Source organism: Cibotium barometz, chromosome 31 (assembly GCF_041138505.1).
Source record: "Cibotium barometz isolate CiBa-2024 chromosome 31, ASM4113850v1, whole genome shotgun sequence".
In the NCBI taxonomy this organism is placed as follows: domain Eukaryota; kingdom Viridiplantae; phylum Streptophyta; class Polypodiopsida; order Cyatheales; family Cibotiaceae; genus Cibotium; species Cibotium barometz.
In genome coordinates, this window is record NC_141076.1 from 55,167,503 (window position 1) to 55,189,943 (window position 22,441).

Sequence of the window (22,441 nt, forward strand, 5' to 3'; positions counted from 1 at the left end):
CATTGATGTTTTAGAAGCTCTATTTAAAGCATCCTTTAGGCAATAAATTCTGCACAACAATTCACATAATGATCAAGACAGGAAAGTACTACCCATCTTCTATTTGGATAATTCCATATCAAGGAAGAGGAATGGAGCTACAAAAAGTGGATGCTTTATGAAGAACAATGGTATATCCATCCAACACAACAATGAAAGATATATTTGATATTTTTATTAACAAACAAAATTTTGATGCTTCACATCCAAGATTAGATTGGTTCATGAATAGATGGAAAAGTAATGAGACTTAAGTTGACGATTTGAGCTATGCCTTTAATAAAGATGAAATAGTAGAGAATGTATATAAGACAAATAAGCAAACAATCCAAATAATGGAGGAAGAGAATGCATATAAGACAAATAAGCAAACAATAGAAATAATGGCGAAAGAGCAAACACATAGACAAGGTAAAGAGATAGTAAAAGAGAATAACATTACTATTGATACGAAAGGTGATGATAGTGACAATGAGGATAACATCCACCACAAGCTAGAATATATTCCTTTATGCCAAATAAAGAAAAAATAAATAACATTTTTAATATGTTTCTCTCAATTTTTAAACCATAGGATTTTTTGTCATGATAAATAAAAAATATCTACGGTTTTATTTTTATCTTCCTCTTTCTAAATTGAGAGTAGTGATTTTTTCCTAATAGTAGAGTAAATAAATAATGAAGATATGTGGTCATCATTTCATTACTTTTTCAAGCATCAATCATTACATACTAAAAAGAAACCTTATAAAATTCTTGAAAATCTCACATAATATATTTAATAATGGAAATGCAAAAAAACATTTTCCAACCGTACGAAATTCTGTCAAAGTCAAAGATGAAAATAGCACGGTATTTTTAATACCCGTGAGTTTTTTTTGTCTTTGACCTCCGGACTCTCAAACTGCACTCTCCCTCGTTTGCTTGCTGCGAGCGTAGGAGCAAACCCTTACAGAAGATCTCGCTCGCTCTTTCGTTTTCAGCCTGCTCACAAACTTCTCTCTCACTCTCTCTCGTTTGCTTGCAGGGGATCCTCACAAACTTCTCTCTCTCTCTCTCTCTCTCTTTCGTTTGCTTGCAGGGAGCCTGTCTAGGAGCAAACCCTAACAAACTCTCTCTTTCTCTCCAACTGCAGGCAAGAGTTTTTTTTTTCGTGCTGTGGGCTGTATATCCCAATCCGTCGAAGCACAACCATGTCAATTTCATGACTGTTCATTACTAGCCTTGGGAGCAAGGGTTTTCTGTAGGAAAAGAGTAAAATGTCCAATTGCAGGATTTGTGCGCGTCGACAAACAATGGAACAGGTGTGCTGCTGTTTTTGCATCGACCAGGCTAGCGTGGGGGTGGTGGAGGAGTGGGGCAAGTTCCTCTACGCGGCTCAGCCAGGTCTCCACTTTGTCAATCCCTTCTGTGGGCGATGGCTCGCAGGCACCCTTTCCACTCGTGTTCAGTATCTCGACGTCCGGGCTGAGACCAAGACCAAGGTAAGTGCACCAACGCCCCCATCTTAAACTGTATGCGTCTTCTTTTTGTGATGACTTCTTCCAATTAAGTTAACGTAGTGTAGATCTTTTTAAGGTGCTCGTGTTGTACCATTTTTGTTTAATTGAAAGCTTCTTTAAACAACCTACGATCAAATCAGCTGTAATGTGTTGTGATTTGAGGCTGGGAGGGCATCACCCGACTGTCCATTTCGCCCAGCTGCCCACTCTCGCCCAGCTGCTCTCTGTCCTGCACGACAGACACTTCTTCTCGAGCATCAAGGGGTTCTGTCGAGGGTCTACAAGTCTGCATCTCTTTGAATCTCTAAATTTTATGAAGCTTTCACCTTGCAACACTCTTGGGTCACAAATTTTGGGGCTTTTTTGAACAAATTGGGGCCAAAATTGTATGGAAAATTTGGGGCTTTTCTGCTTGGAGCATGCATCAGGGTTACAGAGCAGAGTTTAGAAACATGTCTGGACATTACAAAGAATCTGCAAGAATTCTCTTGCTTGAGGCTACATTTTTTTTGCAGTTAGAAAATTTCCACAGGAACATTGGGTTGCTTGGCACGGAAGTGCTTCTTGGTTTGCCTGCAGGTATTAAAGTGTGGATTCTCATGGCTCAAAATGCTACAAATGCATTTGGTGTGCTATCCCAGGAGGATAAGCTAGATGGATTGTGGAGTTTCATGATTCGGAATCTACTGGTAGGCCAAAGGGCTTTGGGGCATTGTGTGTGGTGATGACACATGCCCACCTACCTTGGAGCCAGCAACATCTCAAAGGGGAGTTGCTCAAAGAGCTCTAGGAGCTGAGGTAGAACATCTTGCTCCTACACATGAGCAGAGAAGATGGGATTCCAGGGATGCATAGGCCATGCCCTGATAGCCCTTTCTGTCAAAAGGTCTATCATTCCGCACATTCGGTGTTGCATGCATGGAAGCTTTATTGTACTGATCCACAATCCTAAGCCTGATTAAGAAAATGATGTTGATTAAACATGATTAAGATAGAGGAGAGAGAAGAAGAGAGATTGATGTCAGGGTTTTTTTGTATTAATATGGTATAAAAAGGTTACTAACTGTATGTACATGATTAGGCATTGGTCAGCCCCATAGGGGTGATCCTTGGCCCCTTCTACATATCTTCTAGTGATAACTAGACTTGATGAACGAACAATGACTTGATTATTGCTGAATTATGACTGAATGCTTATATATGTTGAGGTGTGTTGGTCATCTTGTTTCAGTAGCTGTTGGCCTGCTCTGCTGGACAATTAAATAAGCATAAAATGCCAGTAAATGCTGCGCATGTTCCAATGCTTGCCCCACTTGATGCCCTTCACTCTGATGCCTGGCCAACACTGCTTGGGTCCCCTAGAAAGCTGCAGACTGCTGGCTGGGTGCTTGAGAAGGCTGTTGATAGGGTCCAACCCTCCGTAATGATGATGTTGCTGCTGCTGAAGATGATGGTGTTGATGCTAATGATGATGATGATGCTGAAGATGTGTTGATGCTTCTACTGATGATGATTATGCTGCTACTTATGACTTAAGTGCTAACTTAATTGAAGCTTATTCAGTGATTAAGACTTTTCATTTAGATGATTAGCCATGGCACGGGCGTGCACGTGACATTCCCTTTCGCTAAACTTGATGACGGGGTGGACACCCTGTCATCCTTCCTCCTTGGAGTACTGACTTTGACCTTCTACTACTTTGACTTTAACTTACTGATATTTTTGTTTGAACACCTTCCACTCATGATCCCCACTTCCAAGTCTTGCTGAAGAATTGAGCATTTGTTCCTTTGCTGTCCCCATGCCTGCTTTCCCTTACCCTTAACACAGCGGTGGGTCACCTGTTGGAATTAATCATGCTTGTTGCTAGGCCTTTGGAACAAATCTGAGAGCTTAATGATGTACTGGTTTTGCGTACATACCCTCAGGGAATGCTTCCTCTAGCTTTGCCTGGTACAGGCCACTCCATCTGCCACCTTGTTGCGTCCTCCTGCGGGAACTGTGCACCTTCCTTGGGACTATGCTTAGTGGGCTAAGTGTGAATGCTCTGATACCAATGTTGCATGCGTGGAAGCTTTACTGTAGTGATCCATAGTCTTAAGCCAACTTGATTAAGAACAAGATTTTGATTAAACATGATTAAGACAGAGAAGAGAGAAGAAGAGAGAGATTGGTGTCAGGGTTTTTTTGTATTAATATGGTACAAAAAGGTTACTGATTGAATGTACATGATTAGGCCTTGGTCAATCCCATAGGGGTGACCCTAGGCCCCTTCTACATATCTTCTACTAATAACTAGACTTGATGAATGATGAGAATGACTTGATTATTGCTGAATTATGACTAAATGCTTATATATGTTGAGGTGTGCTAGTCGGCCTCTTCCAGTAGTTATCGGCGTGCTGTTGGTCAATTAAATAGGCATAAAATGCCATTAAATGTTGCATTTAATACTGCGCATGTTCCAATGCTTGCCCCACCTGTTGCCCTTCACTTCTTTGATGCTTGGCCGACACTACCTGGGTGCCCTAGAAAGTTCCCCTAGAAAGCTACCGACTATTGGCTGGGTGCCTGAGAAGGTTGTCGACAGGGTCGTGACCCTCCTTAATGCTGCTGAAGATGATGGTGTTGATGCTAACGAGATGATGATGATGATGTGCTGATGCTTCTGCTGATGATGATTATGCTACTACTGATGACTTAAATTCTAACTTAATTGAAGGTTAATCAGAGATTAAGACTGTTCATGGAGATGATTAGCCATGGAATAGGCGTGCACATGACATTCGGTCCTTCAAGACAACAAAGCTTGCATGGGACACTTTGGAAGCAATGTATTAGGGATGCAACGAGGCAAGGGTTGCCTACTTGAAGTGGCAATTGGATACTCTTTCTATGGATGAGGGTGACTTTATGACATATCACCTCACCAAAGTGAAAGATTTGCAGGAATAGTTGTTGAACATTGATGAGGTTATCCCAGACAAACAATTGGTCACTAATACTTTACATTCTTTGCCTTCCTTGTATTTGGGCTTTCACATCTCTCTTAGTCTCTCTATCTGAGGAGGTGTTGAACCTGTCACTTTTGAAGAGTTGGTGGGTTTGCTCTTGCAGGAAGAACAAACAAGAGCAAATCTATCAAGCAACCATGATGGTGACATGGCATTTTCAGCCAAGGACAAGGGGAAAGCAAAGAGCTTTCAGCATGGAGGACACTTGTGCAATAAGGTTGGCCATGGATAGCCCTCTTTTGGACTAAGTTGAGTAGCTGTCTCCATAGGTGTAGCCACATGTTTATAGTCTTCAAGATTAAACCTCTTCAATAGCTTATATATTTAGACTGCACTACACTGCCACAAGTGCTCTGTACTCTTTCATGTTGGTTCTACTCTTTATCTGGTTGCCTCTTCTAGATCTAGCCTTGAGAATGTCCATGGCATCTATGATGCACATGACATCCCCCTCTGCTAAACTTGATGACGGGATTCCAACCTGCTCTTGGATGACTGTCATCATCCCAATCCTGTCCCGAAGTCCCGCTGTCATCATCCATTCCTGGCAACCCTTTTTCTCTTAAAATCCGGTCTGTTCTCCAAACCACTCTGTCTCTGATGAAGATCTATGCATCTGTTTTCCTCTAGTCCACAATCCGTTCCTGCCCTGACTCTGAACACGGTCTTGGTCTTCTTTGTTGGGAACTGAGTTTGGCACTCTCACATCACCCTTGGAGGATCAACCTCCCTTGGGACCGTTACCTGAGAACCTATCTGGCTCACGGAACTGCCATCCCTATCTGGCACTGTGGAACACCACCAACTAACCTCCTGGGAGTTCTTCCCGATCTGTGTTCTTGCCTTGGGCTTTGAATCCGTGTACTTTCCTGTACCTTTGACCTGTACACCATCATATGGGACTGTGTCACGTGCACACCAGTCAGGTGTACAGTGACATGGCATCATTCTATGGCATCATTAGCAACATCAGACATTATCAGGTATTTTATTGGCATTTATGCAATTTAATAGACATTTTCAAGGCATTTATGGGGCAGCCGACAGCAAGTGGTGGACATGACATCTGGCCGACTGCATTAGTGCTGGCCGACCAGCAGCATGTTGGCCTATATATTCAGGCGCCTCTTCATTCACTGATCCAGGCTCATCAGAGTGAAGCGCATCCTCATTTGGAGCATTTGGCGTTTCAGCATATCAGCCTCAGCACCATAATCAGCAAACGCAGCCTCCTCTGGATCATCCTGCGTTTTAGCATATCATCATCAGCAGCATTCAGCTAACGCATCATCCTCAGCATTCGTAGTTAGCAAACGCATCTCCATCAGCATCTTCTTCGGCAAACGCAGCATCATTCAGCCATCAGGTCTGCGTTTCATCATCCTATCAGCATTCAGCATCTGTTCCCAAAGCCTCCCTTCAGCGTTTCCTTCCAGGAGACAAGGGAAAGAGTGGACAGCAGTTCATACCGCATTTTCAGCATATATTCAGCATATTCAACAGTACAGATCCATTTGGATCTCATTGTAACATCATTCATTCATCTAATATAGCTGCATTGCATTGACACATATCTGTCTGTCTCTTAAACATCATTAAGTGCAGTTTAGTTAGACTAAGGTTGTGTTTACGACGGTCATAAGCTCTCACATGTCACATTGGTATCAGAGCATTATAGGGTAACCAGCCTTAGAGCATGTTTAGTTCATCAGTCATTCAGTCAGTCATCATTTTTATCGCTTCCGCACAGTTAAACCCAGTTCTCAAAATTTTGCAAGCCACCCTTAGGGTTTTTCCTTAGGTCTGCATCAATAACCCATCCATCTGCATTCTTGCACAGCATATAGGGTTGCACATGGCTTGCATAGTCATCATCATAGCAGTCATCTTAGCAGTCAGTCTTGCATACATGTTACCCATGAACTCTGAGGGAAGAAGGACATCCATCATCAAAGGAGCACATAAGTTTGGACTTCAACTGGCAGCAGCAGGGGGTTTCTCTTCCACAGAAGACGGAAGTTTGCTCCAACATCGCCTCAGGAGGTTCAGAGCTTCAGGTACGACGGAGATGGTAGGTGAAAGGTTTCCACAGGCAGGTCAGGGGTGAAGGTATTTGCCATTCAGTTCCCACAGTACATAGAGTCTTGGCTCAAAGGATTTCACTCCTGCAGACGGCCTCAGTCCCAGCAGAAGACAGAAGGGGGCAGTGGTTCGGAGGAGAAGGATCACAGAGTAGTCGAAGGTTGCCAGGTTTATCACCCAGCAACAGTTTAGCAGCGGGGAATGTCACGTGCACACCAGTCAGGTGTTCAGTGACATGGCATCATTCTATGGCATCATTAGCATCATCAGACATTATCAGGTATTTTATTGGCATTTATGCAATTTAATAGACATTTTCCAGGCATTTATGGGGCAGCCGACAACAAGTGGTGGACATGACATTTGGCCGACTGCATTAGTGCTGGCCGACCAGCAGCATGTTGGCCTATATATTCAGGCGCCTCTTCATTCACTGATCCAGGCTCATCAGAGTGAAGCGCATCCTCATCTGGAGCATCTGGCGTTTCAGCATATCAGCCTCAGCACCATAATCAGCAAACGCAGCCTCCTCTGGATCATCCTGCGTTTCAGCATATCATCATCAGCAGCACTCAGCTAACGCATCATCCTCAGCATTCGTAGTCAGCAAACGCATCTCCATCAGCATCTTCTTCAGCAAACGTAGCATCATTCAGCCATCAGGTCTGCGTTTCATCATCCTATCAGCATTCAGCATCTGTTCCCAAAGCCTCCCTTCAGCGTTTCCTTCCAGGAGACAAGGGAAAGAGTGGACAGCGGTTCATACCGCATTTTCAGCATATATCCAGCATATTCAGCAGTACAGATCCATTTGGATCTCATTGTAACATCATTCATTCATCTAATATAGCTGCATTGCATTGACACATATCTGTCTGTCTCTTAAACATCATTAAGTGCAGTTTAGTTAGACTAAGGTTGTGTTTACGACGGTCATAAGCTCTCACATGTCACAGACTGAGCCAGTGTTTAGCTTGGCTAAGCCTGATGCTCTGATACCAATGTAACATGCGGAAGCTCTGGGAGTCTTCTTTCAGCCCTAAACACTCTTGAGAACCTTCTGATGCAAAAAAAGCACCATCTGATGCAAAAACGCAGGTATAGAGAGAGAGAGTAGAGAGAGAGAGAGAGAGAGAGAGAGAGAAGTGCTGGAAATTCAGTATAATCTATGGTACAAAAAGGGTACATGTCTGCAGCCATGGGCTGCCTTCATAAAAAGGTGGTTAACACCAAAATCTGTCCCCTATGGGACCTCTAGTGATCCAAACCCCTAGTGGGATTGAATGATTGAAACAATGAGCAAGTGGGCCTATTTATAGGTCCCTTGGACAATGTAGGAGCTGGCCGACTGCTGGTCGGCCAGTTCTGAATACGTTAAATGATATTTAACTCAGCCGACTTGGTCCTCCTCCTGGATCTTGATGCGCCTGATGCTGCCCTTGTTTGCTGGTTCAGCCAACCACCTCCATGAGCAGCCGACAGTCCCTTCTATGCAGCCAGCACCAATATCCTGCAGAGCCGACACACTTTTGATCTTCAGCTTGTTCTCCACGCCGGTCTCCAGTCTACACTGCCACAAGTGCTTTGTACTCTTTCATCTTGGTTCTACTCTTTATCTGGCTGCCTCTTCTGGATCTAGCCCTGAGAATGTCCATGGCATCTATGATGCACATGATATTGGAGGTGATACGTCTGAAAAAGGGGATGCCAGCAAGCCCAAAAAGAAGGGTAAATATCACTACCGTCAAAAGCCTGGCCACTACATAAATGAATGTAGAAAGCGGATGGCAAAAGAGAAGAAGAAAGCTACAGCTAATGTAGTAGCTGACACTTCTAATGACAAAGTAGAGGAGTGTGCTTATGGTCCATGAGGAGTGGACATTTTTGGTCACATGCAATAGTGACACACCAAGTGCTATAGAACAGGATGTCTTTGATTGCATCCCACAGTAAGGATGTAATTTGGTATTTCGATAGTGGTGCTTTGAGCCATATCGCTTCTTGCAAAGATGTATTTTAGCACTTGGTTTATGCAGTAAGGATGTAATTTGGTATTTCGATAGTGGTGCTTTGAGCCATATCGCTTCTTGCAAAGATGTATTTTAGCACTTGGTTTATGTTTCTGATGGCTGCATTGTATCATGTGCAAATCATTCTACTTATCTAGTGAAAGGGATAGGCAAGGTCATGCTTGTTGCAACCAATGGTGCAAATGTATGCATGACAAATGTATTGTATGTTCCAGGGGGGTAAAGAAAAATATGCTCTTTGTCTTAACCATAACTGATCAAGGTTTGGTGGTTAAAGTTGCAGATAAGACGTGTTTAGTCAAGGACCCTTAAAGGGGTTATGCTATAGTCAGTTCTGGAACACAGAGCAATGGCTTGTACAAGCGGGGCAGCTATAACAAGTGTTCACATGATGTACATAGAGTGGTTGCCCACACTCTTGCTATGCATTATGCAAAACTATGGCATGCTTGTTTTGGGCATGTAAACTTTGGGATTTTGATGCATTTGCCGAAGCATCGTATGGTTGTCAATATGCCGCTTCTCGAGTCTCCAGCAAGACATGTATTTTGGGAAAGATGCCTTGCAAACCATTTCCCAAGGATGGAGCTGTTAGAGCTGAAAATAAATCATAGCTGATACATAGTGATGTATGTGGTCCGATGTGGATACCATCCATAGGGGGGCATCTTTACTTCATCATGTGCATTGATGACTACTCAAGGTTTGCTTGGGTATATCCTCTGAAAGCAAAAGCAGATGTGTTTACATGCTTTCAACACTTTGTGATTGCATTGGCTGCACATAAAGGATGGGAAGTGCATCGGCTGGACATCAAGATTGCATTCTTGAATGTGGATTTGCAAGAGGAAGTATATGTAAGTTCCTGGCGAGGAACATAAAGTATGTAGATTACACAAAGCATTGTATGGATTGAAGCAAGCTCCAAGAGCTTGGTATGATAAGATACATGCTCATTTGACTAGCCAGGCTTATGTGAATAGTCCAATTGAAGTGAAGAAAACTAGTGCCAATTGTGAGGGCAAAAGGACTAAAGGACTAGATGTATGAGAGATCAGAGCAAAACAACACAGCATGAAATGGGTGAGTGAGTGTATATATGATGGTGAGTGAAAATATGTACAAGAGGTCCTCTGATGTGAGGTGACTTTGAGTATAAGTCTAGGGCAGAAGTAGAGATGATGTCGGAGTTGAAGCACGGTCGATGACGAAGGCTCGTGTCGATGTGAGGCAAAGCACTCCGAGAGGTGGTCGGTGTTGAAGGCTCGCGTCGGTGGATGCCGAGGCACGCCGAGGTGGTAGTGGCAGCGGAAGATGAGGTGATGCAGGCTCTGGTGACAAGGGTGCTGCGGTACCTGAGGTGGTAGATGAAGAGCAGAGAGGGCTGCCGTCCCGAGTGTAGTGGTTATAAGTTATAAGTGAGTTCACATCAAGGTGGACTATAATAATGTACCGATTCCATTTACTACTGATGGGCACCCAAGCATATGATCTAAATCCCACGAGTTGCTAAAAGAAGCTGGGGGAGATATTTTCGAAATGCACGAGTTGCTTTTCTTGCAATCCTTGTGTGTTGGACAAGGCAGGGTTACTTGCAAGGCATGTAGGTACACATGTGGGGAGGCTATGGTCGGTTGGATCTGGTCAACTCCTGCTAGAGGCACCCACACCTACCTATAAATAAATAACTCCTCATCAGCGAGAGGAGATAGGAATCCAAATGGAGGCTCAGGATATCTGGATCCGGCTCCATCCTTGGGGACCCACACCTACCTATAAACAAATAACTCCTCATCAGCCCAGGAGATAGGAATCCAAACGAAGGCTCAGGATATCCGGATCCGGCTCCATCCCCGAGCCCAGAATCAAGAAAGGCTCCAGACACTCCTGCATCGATTGGAGCTAGAAAAGAAGCACGAGGTAGCAAAGGAGTCAGTGTGAGACAGGTATGAAGAGCTGCAAAAAGAAAATGAGGACCTGCTCTGCTGACAGGAAGTCGAAGCATGGAATAAGAAATTTGCTATTCTGAAAGGAGAAGGAAAGAAGCCAGTAGTAGCAGAAGTAGATGGAAAAGGAAAGGAAATAGTGTTGGGGATCGGCTCTACATTGGATCGTATCCTAGAAAATGAGCCAAAATAACATGCATGGGTGACCACAAAGAAGCAGCACTAAGGGTCTAAGTGGAGGGAATCATTTCTTTTGGTCAAAGCTTTTCTACCATTAATCCATGCATGGCCAAAAGTTCGGTCTCTTTTAAATTTTCAAGGTCAATCCAATCGCTCAACCATAGAAATTTCAATCAACCTCTTGTTGATTGTGACCCTCAATTTACATATTAAATATTCCATAGGCATTACAACACCATCTCCATAAGTTAAGCGAAACGGTGTACCCAACAGTTGCCACTTTGTAAATGTTTGGTATATGGCAGCTCTAACCTTGTTCTCCCAATCCAAGTCCTGATCCATTCTACTGCCTTAAACGTCTTTTGTTTTTGTTAAAAAACAGCATGGTGATGGTGGGGTAGGAGACCCATGGCACTTTGGATAGGATGGTTTGGAAAGTTGACTTGGGGGGGATGTCCTCTTGATGTAGATGTTATGCTAAAGAAGATTGAGCTGGAGGCTACGATGGTGCTACAACTCAAGAAGACCATAGGGTGACTATGGTGGGATAGCAAGGTCCGTTATATGTGTGGCTGCGTCCATTAGAATATCAACCTTTTTTTGACTTCAAATGTGGGACCTACTTCTGCTCTATAGTCTAACTTTTGCTTCTATTAGTTGTTGCATCAACTAGGCAATGGTCATATGCTTGGCTTCCATGGCTCTCTTGAAATCCCTACGCTACTCAGAAAGTCTATTTTGGATTCATCCACAAGCATAAGCCTATTGTGCACCAAGGCTTCAGCCTCTCGTGTAGCGTGGTAGTGGCCTTTTGAGCTCTTCTTGGGTTTGTGCCCTAGCCGCTCTAGCTTCCTCAACCTCTATGTGCATAAGGTCTAGTTCTCACTCTCGGTAGCAGATCCTGGAGCCTATACTACCTGCAGGAAATTGTGATATGGTACCATGCCTAAGTGTCTCTAGCTAGGCACGATTGACTGGGACAATAAGGAGTGATTTGTTGGGCCACATCAGTTTACTCTTTCTATCGTGCCATAAACTTGGTCATCATGTGACCCACAAGGTTTTGAAACATAGAACTAAAAGCTGCTGGGAAATATAGGAGGTGGCCCTAAGAGTAAAGGATTGATCCTGAGAAACTGTGCGAAGGTAAGGTGGATTCATGAGAAACTGTGCTGAGGTAAGGTGGCCTTCGTGAATCCACCTATATGTCTCTATGATGTTTTGTGCATCTTTCTGAGAACTCGAGAATCTGGTGCCTAAAAAGTGGAATGTCACCTTTAGGCATCTCCTCTTAGAAATGGTAAAGGGCTAAGTCGGAGGTCCTCCTAATGGGGCGTACTCCTTAGGGTGTGCCATCAAATTGGTCTCAGCATAAAAGCTGGTGGTAGGCACCTCCTGATCTACCTTTGGCTTTTTGGGTTGAGGAGAGTCGGTGGTGGGTGAGGGAGCTTGGCAACACCTTGGTAACAATATGGTTCAAGGAGCTTTTCCAACTTACACTGTAGTAGATTTTGGTGAGAGGATCATGTGGCAGCTCCAAATTTTCCTGCAGGGTTGGTGCAAATGCTATGTAGCTCGTGTGGTGGAAGTGGTTAGCCCAGTTAACTAGCATTCCTTACTTCAAATGGGTGAGGAGAGAGAGGTTGCATTGGCCGAATCTATCTACCCATCTGATGTTTGTGAGCAAGGTGAGAGCACTCTGGCAAGGGTAACAAGTCAAGGTAAGAGATGTCCTCCCACTTCACTCCATCCTTGTTAGTAGGTCCTCTGATAATATCTTTAACCATCCCTTGGGTATACCACTAAGCTTCTGAATGGTTATGTTGGTCTGGGTAGGTGCAGGGCTTATTGGACATCATCTAGAGTAAGAGCTATGGTCAATTCCACACCCGTGGCATCTTTGATAGTGTGCCTATGCACAAATGGGTGTGTCGTACACAAAGAAATGAGTCTAAAACACGTGCTGAGGTCCAGCCTCCAAGTGCAAAGAGTTGATAGCCTTCTGAGGCTAAGTCTCTCCATATGCTCCATAACTTCGGGCCTCTTTGCTACCAAGTAGCACTCGTGGGTGTGGTAGTGGGTGAGCTTGTGCTCCACCTTCTTCTATGACTAGATATACAGATGTGAAACATATGTTCACCGATTTCTCTAAGCAACTCTACTCCAAGGGGGGAGAAGTCAGTGCTACTCCAAAAAAGCTTGTGGACTTTTGTGGCCTTCCTCTTCTTAGTGCGTATGAACAGCACAATGTCAACAAACGAGGTTTTTGTAACACTTACTAAGGCTATTGCCATGATGGTGGTAGGGGAGAGGAATGGATAGAGTATTAAAGGGGGCTATAAATGTGTGGGTGATTTTTGAATAAAAATGGCAAGAGTTTAGCTAGTAGGAGAGTGAATAGTGAAAAATGAGAGGAGGGTCCCAACAAACCATATGTATGAAAAACATTCTTGGAAATGTGCATACGTAGAGCAACATATGTGCATTCGCCAACATTGAACATGCATACGTAAATCATGGAATGTGCATGTGGAGCATGGAACATACATGCATAGACTCAGATAAATGTGAGAACGTGTGTGCACATATTAGAATGTGTGTGTGCAGATTGAACATGCTTATGCAAGTTGAATGTACGTGGGGAGCATGGAACATGCATGCACAACTTAAGTAGGCAATGTTTTTTAGATTTGCATGCATCCAGACATGGTGAATTGGGTGCCAACAAGGGTGTGTGCTTGACTTTACATGTACAAAAGCCCTTAGTAAATATGTATGTGCAGTGTTAGGTCGTGCATGTGAAAGTGTGTTTAATTATGATGTTTTAATCATTAGTAATCTCGGAGATGGGCTATACCATGGACCAAGTTTTCACCCTGTCCTCAGATGTACCTAGAAAGCTAATGATGAGAGAACCACATATGTGATTAGTTTTGACTTTTGGGGAACTCTCCTTTGTAGTCCTCCGTCACTCCTCCTTTCGTCTATTTTTGCTTTCCTCCTTGCTCCATCTTCACTGCTTTCCTCCTCTTTTTACTACTTTCTTCAACATTTAATTATTGGATGGGTACCCTTCTTATCTGACAAGGGTGAGGTACTTGTGTTTGTCCTATCTAGCTAGGCGAGAGAGAGATGCCAAGTATTATGGTAGGGAAATGGATGGTTCTTGCCAACTTTCTACTGTAGCATAAGCTTCTGAGGTGGATCCTAAAGGAATCTCTTGTTCATAGTGTGTTTGGCGATAGTCTCAGGGTTCCATAATTTTTTAATCTTTTCCTTACCATTTACTAAGGTCAACCTAAGGTGCCAATAGCATTGGTAGCTTTTGCCATTTTGTCTCGATACATTTCCTTGGTAGAGCCGAAGAACTTGGGGTAGTGATGGTATGAATTTAGGTACCCACATTTTTGTGTTACGTTTGTTTTGTAACCTTGAGCCTTGGTGCACAGCTCCCCCACAGACTCCAACTACTACCCCTAGTTCTTCAACCCCCGGTGCTTCAGTTGGAGCAATTATTAGCCGGGAGCTCGAAGATAAGCAGAAGGGCGCCCATGACCAGGAGTATGAGCGCAACGAATTGCTCAAGTCCTTTGGCTACATAGGTGGCCAGAGAGTCGTTGTCTTGTTTGACAGCGGCAGCACGGAGGATATGGTCATGGAACAGGCCGCTAGGCGTTCCCGTTTCGAGTTGACTCCGGTGGACAAACAGGTGGAGGGTTTTAGCAGAGGTATGACAACGAGCGTCAAGTATGAAGCTCTAGGTGCTAAGTTAGTGATTCAGGGCATCGAGTTTATGCGTGACTTTATGGTTGCCCCTCTTGTAGGAGCAGACATAATTTTGGGTATCCAGTGGTTTCACAAGTTTCTTCCTGATGTCAAGTGGGACAAGCACACGATTCAAATCAATCGGAATGTGTCGAACACCCCGGTGACCATTAAGGGTGAGCCAGGTATTCCAAACTTTCCGCTCATAATCCACTTGCAGGCTAAGCGAGCAATCAGAAAAGGCGCACAGTGTGCGATGATTTACATCCAGACAGCCCAGATGGTGGCTAGTGCTTCCGAGAAGTACTCGGTCCTCCATGAAAAGTTCCAGAAGATTTTTCTTCGGGACAATCTCCCTCCCCAGCTCCCCCCGTCCAGACCGGAGGATCACAGGATTGACCTCCTCCCAGGCTCGGAACCCCCGAGCAAGTTTCCGTATCGCCTTTTTATTGCAATGGAATCGGAGTTGGACCGCCAACTCCAAGAATTGTTGCAAGCTGGCTTCATCCGCCCAGCGTGTTGCCATTTGCAGCACCGATCTTGTTTGTCAAGAAGAAAGATGGGTCTTCTCGGTTGTGTGTCGATTATCGTGCACTCAACAAGCTGACTATCAAGAGCAGATTCCCGATGCCTCGAATTGACTATATTCTCGAGAGGCTGAATGGAGCTAAGGTGTTTTCCAAACTGGATTTAAAGAGTGGGTACCACCAGGTACGGATTGTAGAGGGGGACATCCCCAAAACAGCCTTTCGTACAGAACGGGTCCACTATGAATTTGTGGTCATGCCATTTGGTTTGACGAACGTCCCAGCTACATTTAACCACATGATGATGCGTGTTTTCCGGGAGTTGATTGGAGAGTGTGTGTTTATATTTTTGGACGACATACTCATATTTTCAGCTACAGTTGAGCAGCATGGCATTGATGTGGAGAAAGTCCTTAAGTTGCTGGAAAGCAACGAGCTCTACGTCAATGAAAAGAAGTCAGAATTTTATCTGTTCCAGGTACATTACTTGGGATATATAATTAGTGCTGAAGGCATTCGACTGGATCCGGCTAAAGTGGCCGAGATTGTTAACTGGGAAGTACCACAAATAGCTTATGACATTAGATCATTTGTGGGTATATGCCAGGCATATTCCACCCACATTGACAAGTTTTTTGATCTCTCGGCAGATCTCACCGATCTGCTAAAGGGAGTGAAAACAAGAAGGCAAAAGATTCGAATGACTCCACGAGCGTTGGAGGCATTCTAGAACCTCAAGGTGGCTTTGTCAGAAGCGCCTTGTTTAGCCCTTGCCTCGTGGGACGAACCATTTCAGGTGATCACCGATGCGAGTAACATCGCAATTGGAGGTGTATTGCAACAGAATGGTCATCCAGTAGCTTACATGTCTCGTAAGTTACTGCCCGCCGAAAAGAACTACTCAGTCTATGATCGTGAACTCCTAGCAGTTATACAGGCCTTGAAACATTGGAAACATTTCCTGTATGGCCGTGACTTCGAGGTTCGCACTGACCATCAGGCATTGCGTTGGATTCAGACGATGCCAAGTGCACAGTGGAGTGATCGACAACACCACTGGAGTCGGATATTCCAGCAGTTTGGTGGTATGATTGAGTACCTTCCAGGAAAGGCCAATCCAGTGGCCGATGCTTTGAGCAGGAAGGGACAAATATCTACGATTCAGACCACTAGACTTGACCTTGTGGGTATAGGACTAGAGGACATGAAGCACACGTACGCGGATTTCGAGGAATTCGGTACTCAGTGGGAACAGGCATTGGATGCCACAGGACCATGCCATTTTTTGATACACGATGGTTGGCTTTTCTACAAAGGCCGACTATGTGTCATGAAATCATTTCGGGCAGCTCTTCTCCATGATGTCCATGACGCCATTACAGGTGGTCATAGGGACATGAATTCGACTCTGGATAAATTAGAACGGCAATACTATTGGCCAAAGATGAGGCGTGATGTGTTTACATATGTACAACGCTGTGACATTTGTCAAAAGGTAAAAGCTCCTCGTGGAAAGAAGATAGGGTTGTTACAGCCTTTGCCAATTCTTGAGGGTCCTTTCCAGGGTATTTCGATAGACTTTGTCACAAATCTGCCTCCCAGTCTGAGTAAGCGTAATACGCAGTGTTTAACTATTGTTGATAGGTTCAGCAAATTTGTTATGCTTATTCCTTGCAGGGCCAATGTGACCGCCGAGGATGTTGCCCAGCTATTCATTCGGCATTGGTACCCGATTGGCGGGATTCCTAGAACCATAGTGTTAGACCGAGATGCCAAGTTTACCAGTCATTTTTGGAGGGCATTGTTTGATAATTTTGGTACTAAGTTGAATTTTTCCAGTGCATTCCACCCACAGACAGATGGCCAGACAGAGATATACAACCACTTGGCCTTTGATGTGCTGAAGTGTTATGTCCACGATCAGCAAGGTAAGTGGGAATCGTTTTTGCCTTTAGTTCAAGCTGTTTTGAATGACTCTTTTTCTTCAGCTATTGGCAGGACTCCATATGAGGCAGCATTTGGAAGGCCTTTCCAGTCGTTGTTAACCAGGACTTCGTCTTCAGTACCGGAGGCGAACAAAGTGACGGAGTCTTATTAGGAGATCCTAGAGTCCGTTAAAGACAGATTGGCTAAAGAGCAAGAGGCCTACACTCGACAGGCCAATAAAGACCGAAGGGATATGAAGTTTTCGGAAGGAGATTGGGTGTATCTTCGGATTATGAAGCAAAGATTGAAGCAGGTGGGCAAGCGATGCCCAAAGTTGTCTTTCAGGAGCTTCGGACCTTTCCCCATCCGGAAAAAGATTAATGAGGTGTCTATGCAGTTAAAGCTACCTCCGAGTTGGACTATGCACGATGTATTTCATGTCAATTGGCTAAAGCAATATGCAGGTCCACCCCCTTCAGAGGTCAAAGACGAAGCGGAACCAGACATTGTTGATGAAGCAGAAGTAATGGCTCGAGAACAGATCCTTATGCACCGTTTCAAGCATGGCTCAGGCCGAAGATTACGACAGTTCCTCACAAAGTTTCAGGACCGAGGAACTCATGAAGCGGTATGGCTCGACAAAGAATTTTTCGAAGACTATCCGGCATTATTGACGGATTATTTGGAGGCTATGCAGCTTCCGTCAAGTTAAGCAGAAGGGGATGTCACGTGCATCCCGCACTTGGATGCCACGTAGACATTTCTATACAGAAGGTGCAGGACCTGGGATGGTGAATTGGTCCCATGTGAGCCCAGTCCGGGACGAGTCAGCCAGGGATCCATCTCAGTCGTCCGAGGTCAGGTGTGCATTGTCCTGCACATGAGTCCAAGGTTAGGTGTGCACTGTCCTGCACATGAAACAGTGCCAGTCCGCGCTGTGAGTCTCCATCTAGAATGATGTCAGTGGTTCTGTGTATCTGGTATGGTACCGGACGCCAGATCACTGAGTAGATTATGTTTAGGACAAGGGGCCAGCCCATAGGGCTACCCCGGATCTGAGTGTTTGCATGGGAATGGTGTAGAATCACCCCCATGAGGGCCAGGAAGGCCCAGGCTGAACCCACCAGCCATGGAGGGGCTGTAGGACAGCCCTAGGGCACAGATAAGGCAATCTCCAGGAGATTACAGCCTTTATATGGCTGTAGGGCATGTATGGGGCAGCCCAGCCCTGGGATTGTGGACAAAAGTTGTGTCCAGTCAGTCAGAAGCAGGCGCATCACTTTCAGCCTGTTAGGAAAAAAAGGTTGTATTTTTTGAGATTTAATTCAGCATTTATTGCTGAATTTCCACCAGTCGTGGGACATAGCCTGTTTTTCAGCTGGCCGACTGCTCCTGAGGAGGAGTATAAATAGTGGAGGCCATAATCCCATCATTCATCTCAGTTTTCACCAAGTGCTTAAGCCAATCAAGGGCCAGTCAAGCCAAGGAGAATGCCAAGCAAAGCGGTGGACTTCTGAAGGTCAAGGGCAGGATTTTCCAGCCAAGAAAAGGTCAAGTTTCTTGTATTTGTTTTCAGATTTACATCATTCTAATAAAGCAAATACACCATCCGTGGTGGGGGCAAATACACCATGAGATTTACATCATTCTAATAAAGCAAATACGCCATCCATGGTGGGGGCCCTACAGAGGGTAATTGGGACCCAATACTGTGTCCTCTCCATCTCCCCCTTCTCTCTCTATTTTTTTGCACATCTCCTTTCAGTTTGTGCGTTAATTCCGTCCCGAAAAGAGTGCTGATTTCTGAGTTTTGAAGTACCGATCCTTCTCCGAAGCTTCCGCATACTACAGTTTCTTGCCCACTTCCCGTGCCATGGACTCAAAAGTTACATCTACCATTGCATCAGCCTTCCTGGCTTTAATAGCACTTTGCACATGGGGATCTTCATGCAAAAACTTTAACTCTTGCTCTTGAGCCTGCAAAAGTTTTCTCATATGTTCCATTTCAGCCCTCATTGCATCAGGCTCTTGTTCAAGCATAACTGTCTTTCCTAGAGACAGTTGACCCTTTAATTCACTATCATTAACCCTTTCAAGGGGGTTGTGTCTTCCTCGCAGGGCATCAGACCCACGAGAGGCACTAGATGGACCCCTCGAATTTGGCACTTCCAAAGGGTTGCCTTGGCTGTCCATTGTGTTTAAGTGTGCTAAAAGGGGCAAGTCCAGTATACTGGTTCGTTTCCCCACTAGAAAGAGGGAAACAACCGTGCTCTGATACCAATGAAACCGATCCCGTCAAGTGGGAAGACTCCGTTGGACACCCACACGCTTAATAGCACAACTTTAAAACCACAATTTGAAATGGACAACTTAATACAACTTGAAAATTGAAATGAAATGAAATGGAAAGATGGACACCAGCATTGGGGCCGGAACGGGCCGACCCCCCCCTCAATATATGATATATTTATTGGGAGTATTTAACAAATACAATGCTCCATGGGTTCCAAGAACCAGATGATGTCCATGTACATATGAAAATAGTACCAAACAAATAGATTTGAAGTAGACGTTCGAAGTAGACGTTCAAAGCAGAACGACCACTAGCGTTGTCCAATCTCTACGGTCCTGTGCTTTAACTAGACTCCGCGGAGAGCGCCTCACTGGTGTTCCGAGACCACGCACAAACTGGCGCTCTCGTACTAACGCCTGGCTCTCCCGATCTCAGCACCTTTGGACCGTGGTTTTCCAATAGAGCTTGGACTACCCGGCACTGAACGGGTGTTACCGTGGGGAACGAATTCCTTATCAGATTTAACACAAAGTACTTTATTTAAATCTGAAAATTCACTTACTTGTGGATAGATAGAAGACCCATACCCGAGATATCTGTCTGTGTGCAGCTATTAGTGGAGGATACCAGGGATGTAGCCGCCTGACTGTAAGAATTCACACACACAGTCGCCTGGCTATAGATGAACACCTTGGCTACAAAGAGAAGATGGAGGTGGTGTAGTCACTTGCAGCCTGTTGGACAGAAGGAGCAGCCACTTACAGTCGCCTGCTGCTGGAGATGGCGTAGAGGAGCAGCCGACTGTGGAAGAGCAGAGGGGTGGTTTGTTTGTAGAAGTCGTCTGCAGCCTGTGTTGCTTGTAGTGCAGAAAATTCAGTTACTTATATAGACTTCAGCCGCCTGGTTGTGTGCAGCCATAAACAGCCGCCTGAGATAACTGGCGCAGAGAGGGCAGCCTGCTGGGTGTGCAGTTCAGTTACGCCTGGCTGCAACCTGCGCAGCCCACCTGTAGGAGAGGAGATGGTGTAGGCGCCTGCTGTAGACAGGGCAACCTGCTGGAAAAAAACAGGCGCAGCCACCTACAGCAAACACAGCCGCCTGTACTGGAGGAAAAGCAGAAGTGCAGCATGCTCAACAGTCGCCTAGGTTGCCATGAGGAGGGGCAGCCTGAAATATGAAGCGTACCCCTGAAGCGAAGGAGATGTTTGCTTGATCATCTGCGTGGAGAGATAGTCGTGGTACTTCTTTTTATAAAATATTAAGTGAAGTAAACAAAAAGTGTTGGCTGGCTCCCCACGTTTGCATGTGGGTGGCCAGATCCAAGGGGGTGTGGGTAGGTGACCATGCACCCACCCCCCCACACACACTTAAGTGGGGCTCCCCACCTTGGCCCCTAAGTGGGTGCCCAAAGGGGGTGCCCACTTTTAAGTGTGTGAACAAGTGACCTTATAAAACAAAAGGTTAGAATATGAAATATTAAAATAACATGTGCAATATACTTACCACCTGTTCACATGCACTAAAACTCGTCAGAAGACAGAGCAGACTTCACGACTCATTGGCAGGCGTCCCCACTCAGTAAGTAACACGTCAAGTAGGCAAACACAGTTTCAAACATGCAAAACATGTGTGCATGTGCAAATAGTAACATGGACATATCTCCCGTTCATGGAACAAGTATAAAATATCTGTCGGCACAAAAATGGCACGACGTAAAATATAGAAACCTAGTCTTCCTATGGAGTGACAGTCCCATAGGTAAGACACAGTTCCAGGCACGAGTCTCCCTATGGAGTGACAGTCCCATAGGTAAGACATGGCACGAATATTGGCTCTTCCATGGCGTGACAATCCCATGGATCGAACACGGTCCAGGTCATACACGGGTGGCACCAGTCTGGCTCCCGTCCATACGACACTATCCTGCTAACACATGGGTGGCACTAGTCTGGCTCCCGTCCATGTCAGCAAAATACTGGCCTCTTCACATGAGACACTGGCCTGGCCTCAAGTGAACGAGACACAAAAACTGGAGATGGACCAAATGGTTGGCCAGTTGGTGACATCTGGATGTACATTAGCCTTGGTCTGCTTGTCCTCGTGCTTTGGTTTGCGATCTGGGCATGGTTGAAACATGTGGTCTTTGCTACCACAAGAAAAGCATTTTCCATCCTTGGCATATTGCTCTCTTTGCTCTGGAGTCAAGCCGAATTTGTTCTTCCTTGGGCCCTGATCTTTAGATGTGTTATTTTCAGCTTTACCACCCTTGTAGGTGTCCCGGAAGTCCTTTTTAGGTGGCTGTCCACCCTTTTGCTGATTTGGGACAGCCTCGTCTTTCCCCTTTGAACCTCCTCGATCCTGTTTAATCTTGAGCACCAATTGCTCCATAGCAAGAGCAGAAGCTGTGAGCTATTGCAAAGTATGTTTCGGGTGCAATTCAATGCCCGAACGATATGCTGGTTGCAGTCCAGAATGAAACTTCCTCTTTCTTTCATCCTCAGTGATTTGCATAAAGGGAGTTACTTCCAGCAACACTTTCCAGAACTTGTTAACATACTGTTGCACGCTTTCATTATCTCTTTGCTCTAGCCTGTCCCACTTTTGAGTGAGAGTTTGCTCCGCATTTGGTGGCAAAAACTGAGCATAGAATCTATCCTTAAATTCCTTCTAAGTGGAAATGGGATCCTTGGTGATCTTTTCAGTGATCCACCAATGAGCAGCTGTCCCTTTCAAAAACATGCTAGCATGGCGTACTTTAGACTTTTCAGTAAAGTCCTCATCGCTAAAAGCAATGTCGAACTGTGCCACAAATGCTAACACTTTAGAAGCATCATGTTCACCATGAAAAACATCAAATTTAACAGATTTGTCACCTGCTTTGAATTCCTTGAGCTTCTTGGCATGAGGCTCATGGTCTTCTCTTTTTCTTTTCTCCTTATCCAACGGGGCAGCTCTATCTGCATGGGCTCCATGGGCTGTCATAGAAGTTTCATGAGGCACGGTGGCATGTGCTCCACAAACTTGAAACTCAGATGCATGTGACTTACCTGCATAAGGCAATGTCTCTCCATGAGACAACTCCGAAGGCAAAATTTTTCTGGCAGCAGACCTGTCTCCCTTACGAAGAGATACATGTC

At 45.0% G+C, this 22,441-nt stretch overlaps 1 protein-coding gene across 4 annotated transcripts in view; it reads left to right on the forward strand.

Annotated features, from left to right (window-relative positions):
• The first annotated feature begins 923 nt into the window (after positions 1-923).
• The window catches only part of LOC147621063 (hypersensitive-induced response protein 4-like), a 43,460-nt gene continuing 21,942 nt past the window's right edge, over positions 924-22,441 (forward strand). Inside the window, exons 1-2 of one of the 4 annotated variants that reach the window (XM_086825315.1) lie at positions 926-1,174; positions 1,313-1,523. In XM_086825315.1, the coding sequence (XP_086681441.1) occupies positions 1,335-1,523 (189 nt within the window). In that variant the 5' untranslated portion in view covers positions 926-1,174; positions 1,313-1,334. Of the gene's footprint in view, positions 1,524-22,441 lie in introns of all 4 variants that reach the window. The other 3 variants (XM_086825318.1, XM_086825316.1, XM_086825317.1) reach the window with 3 other exon arrangements.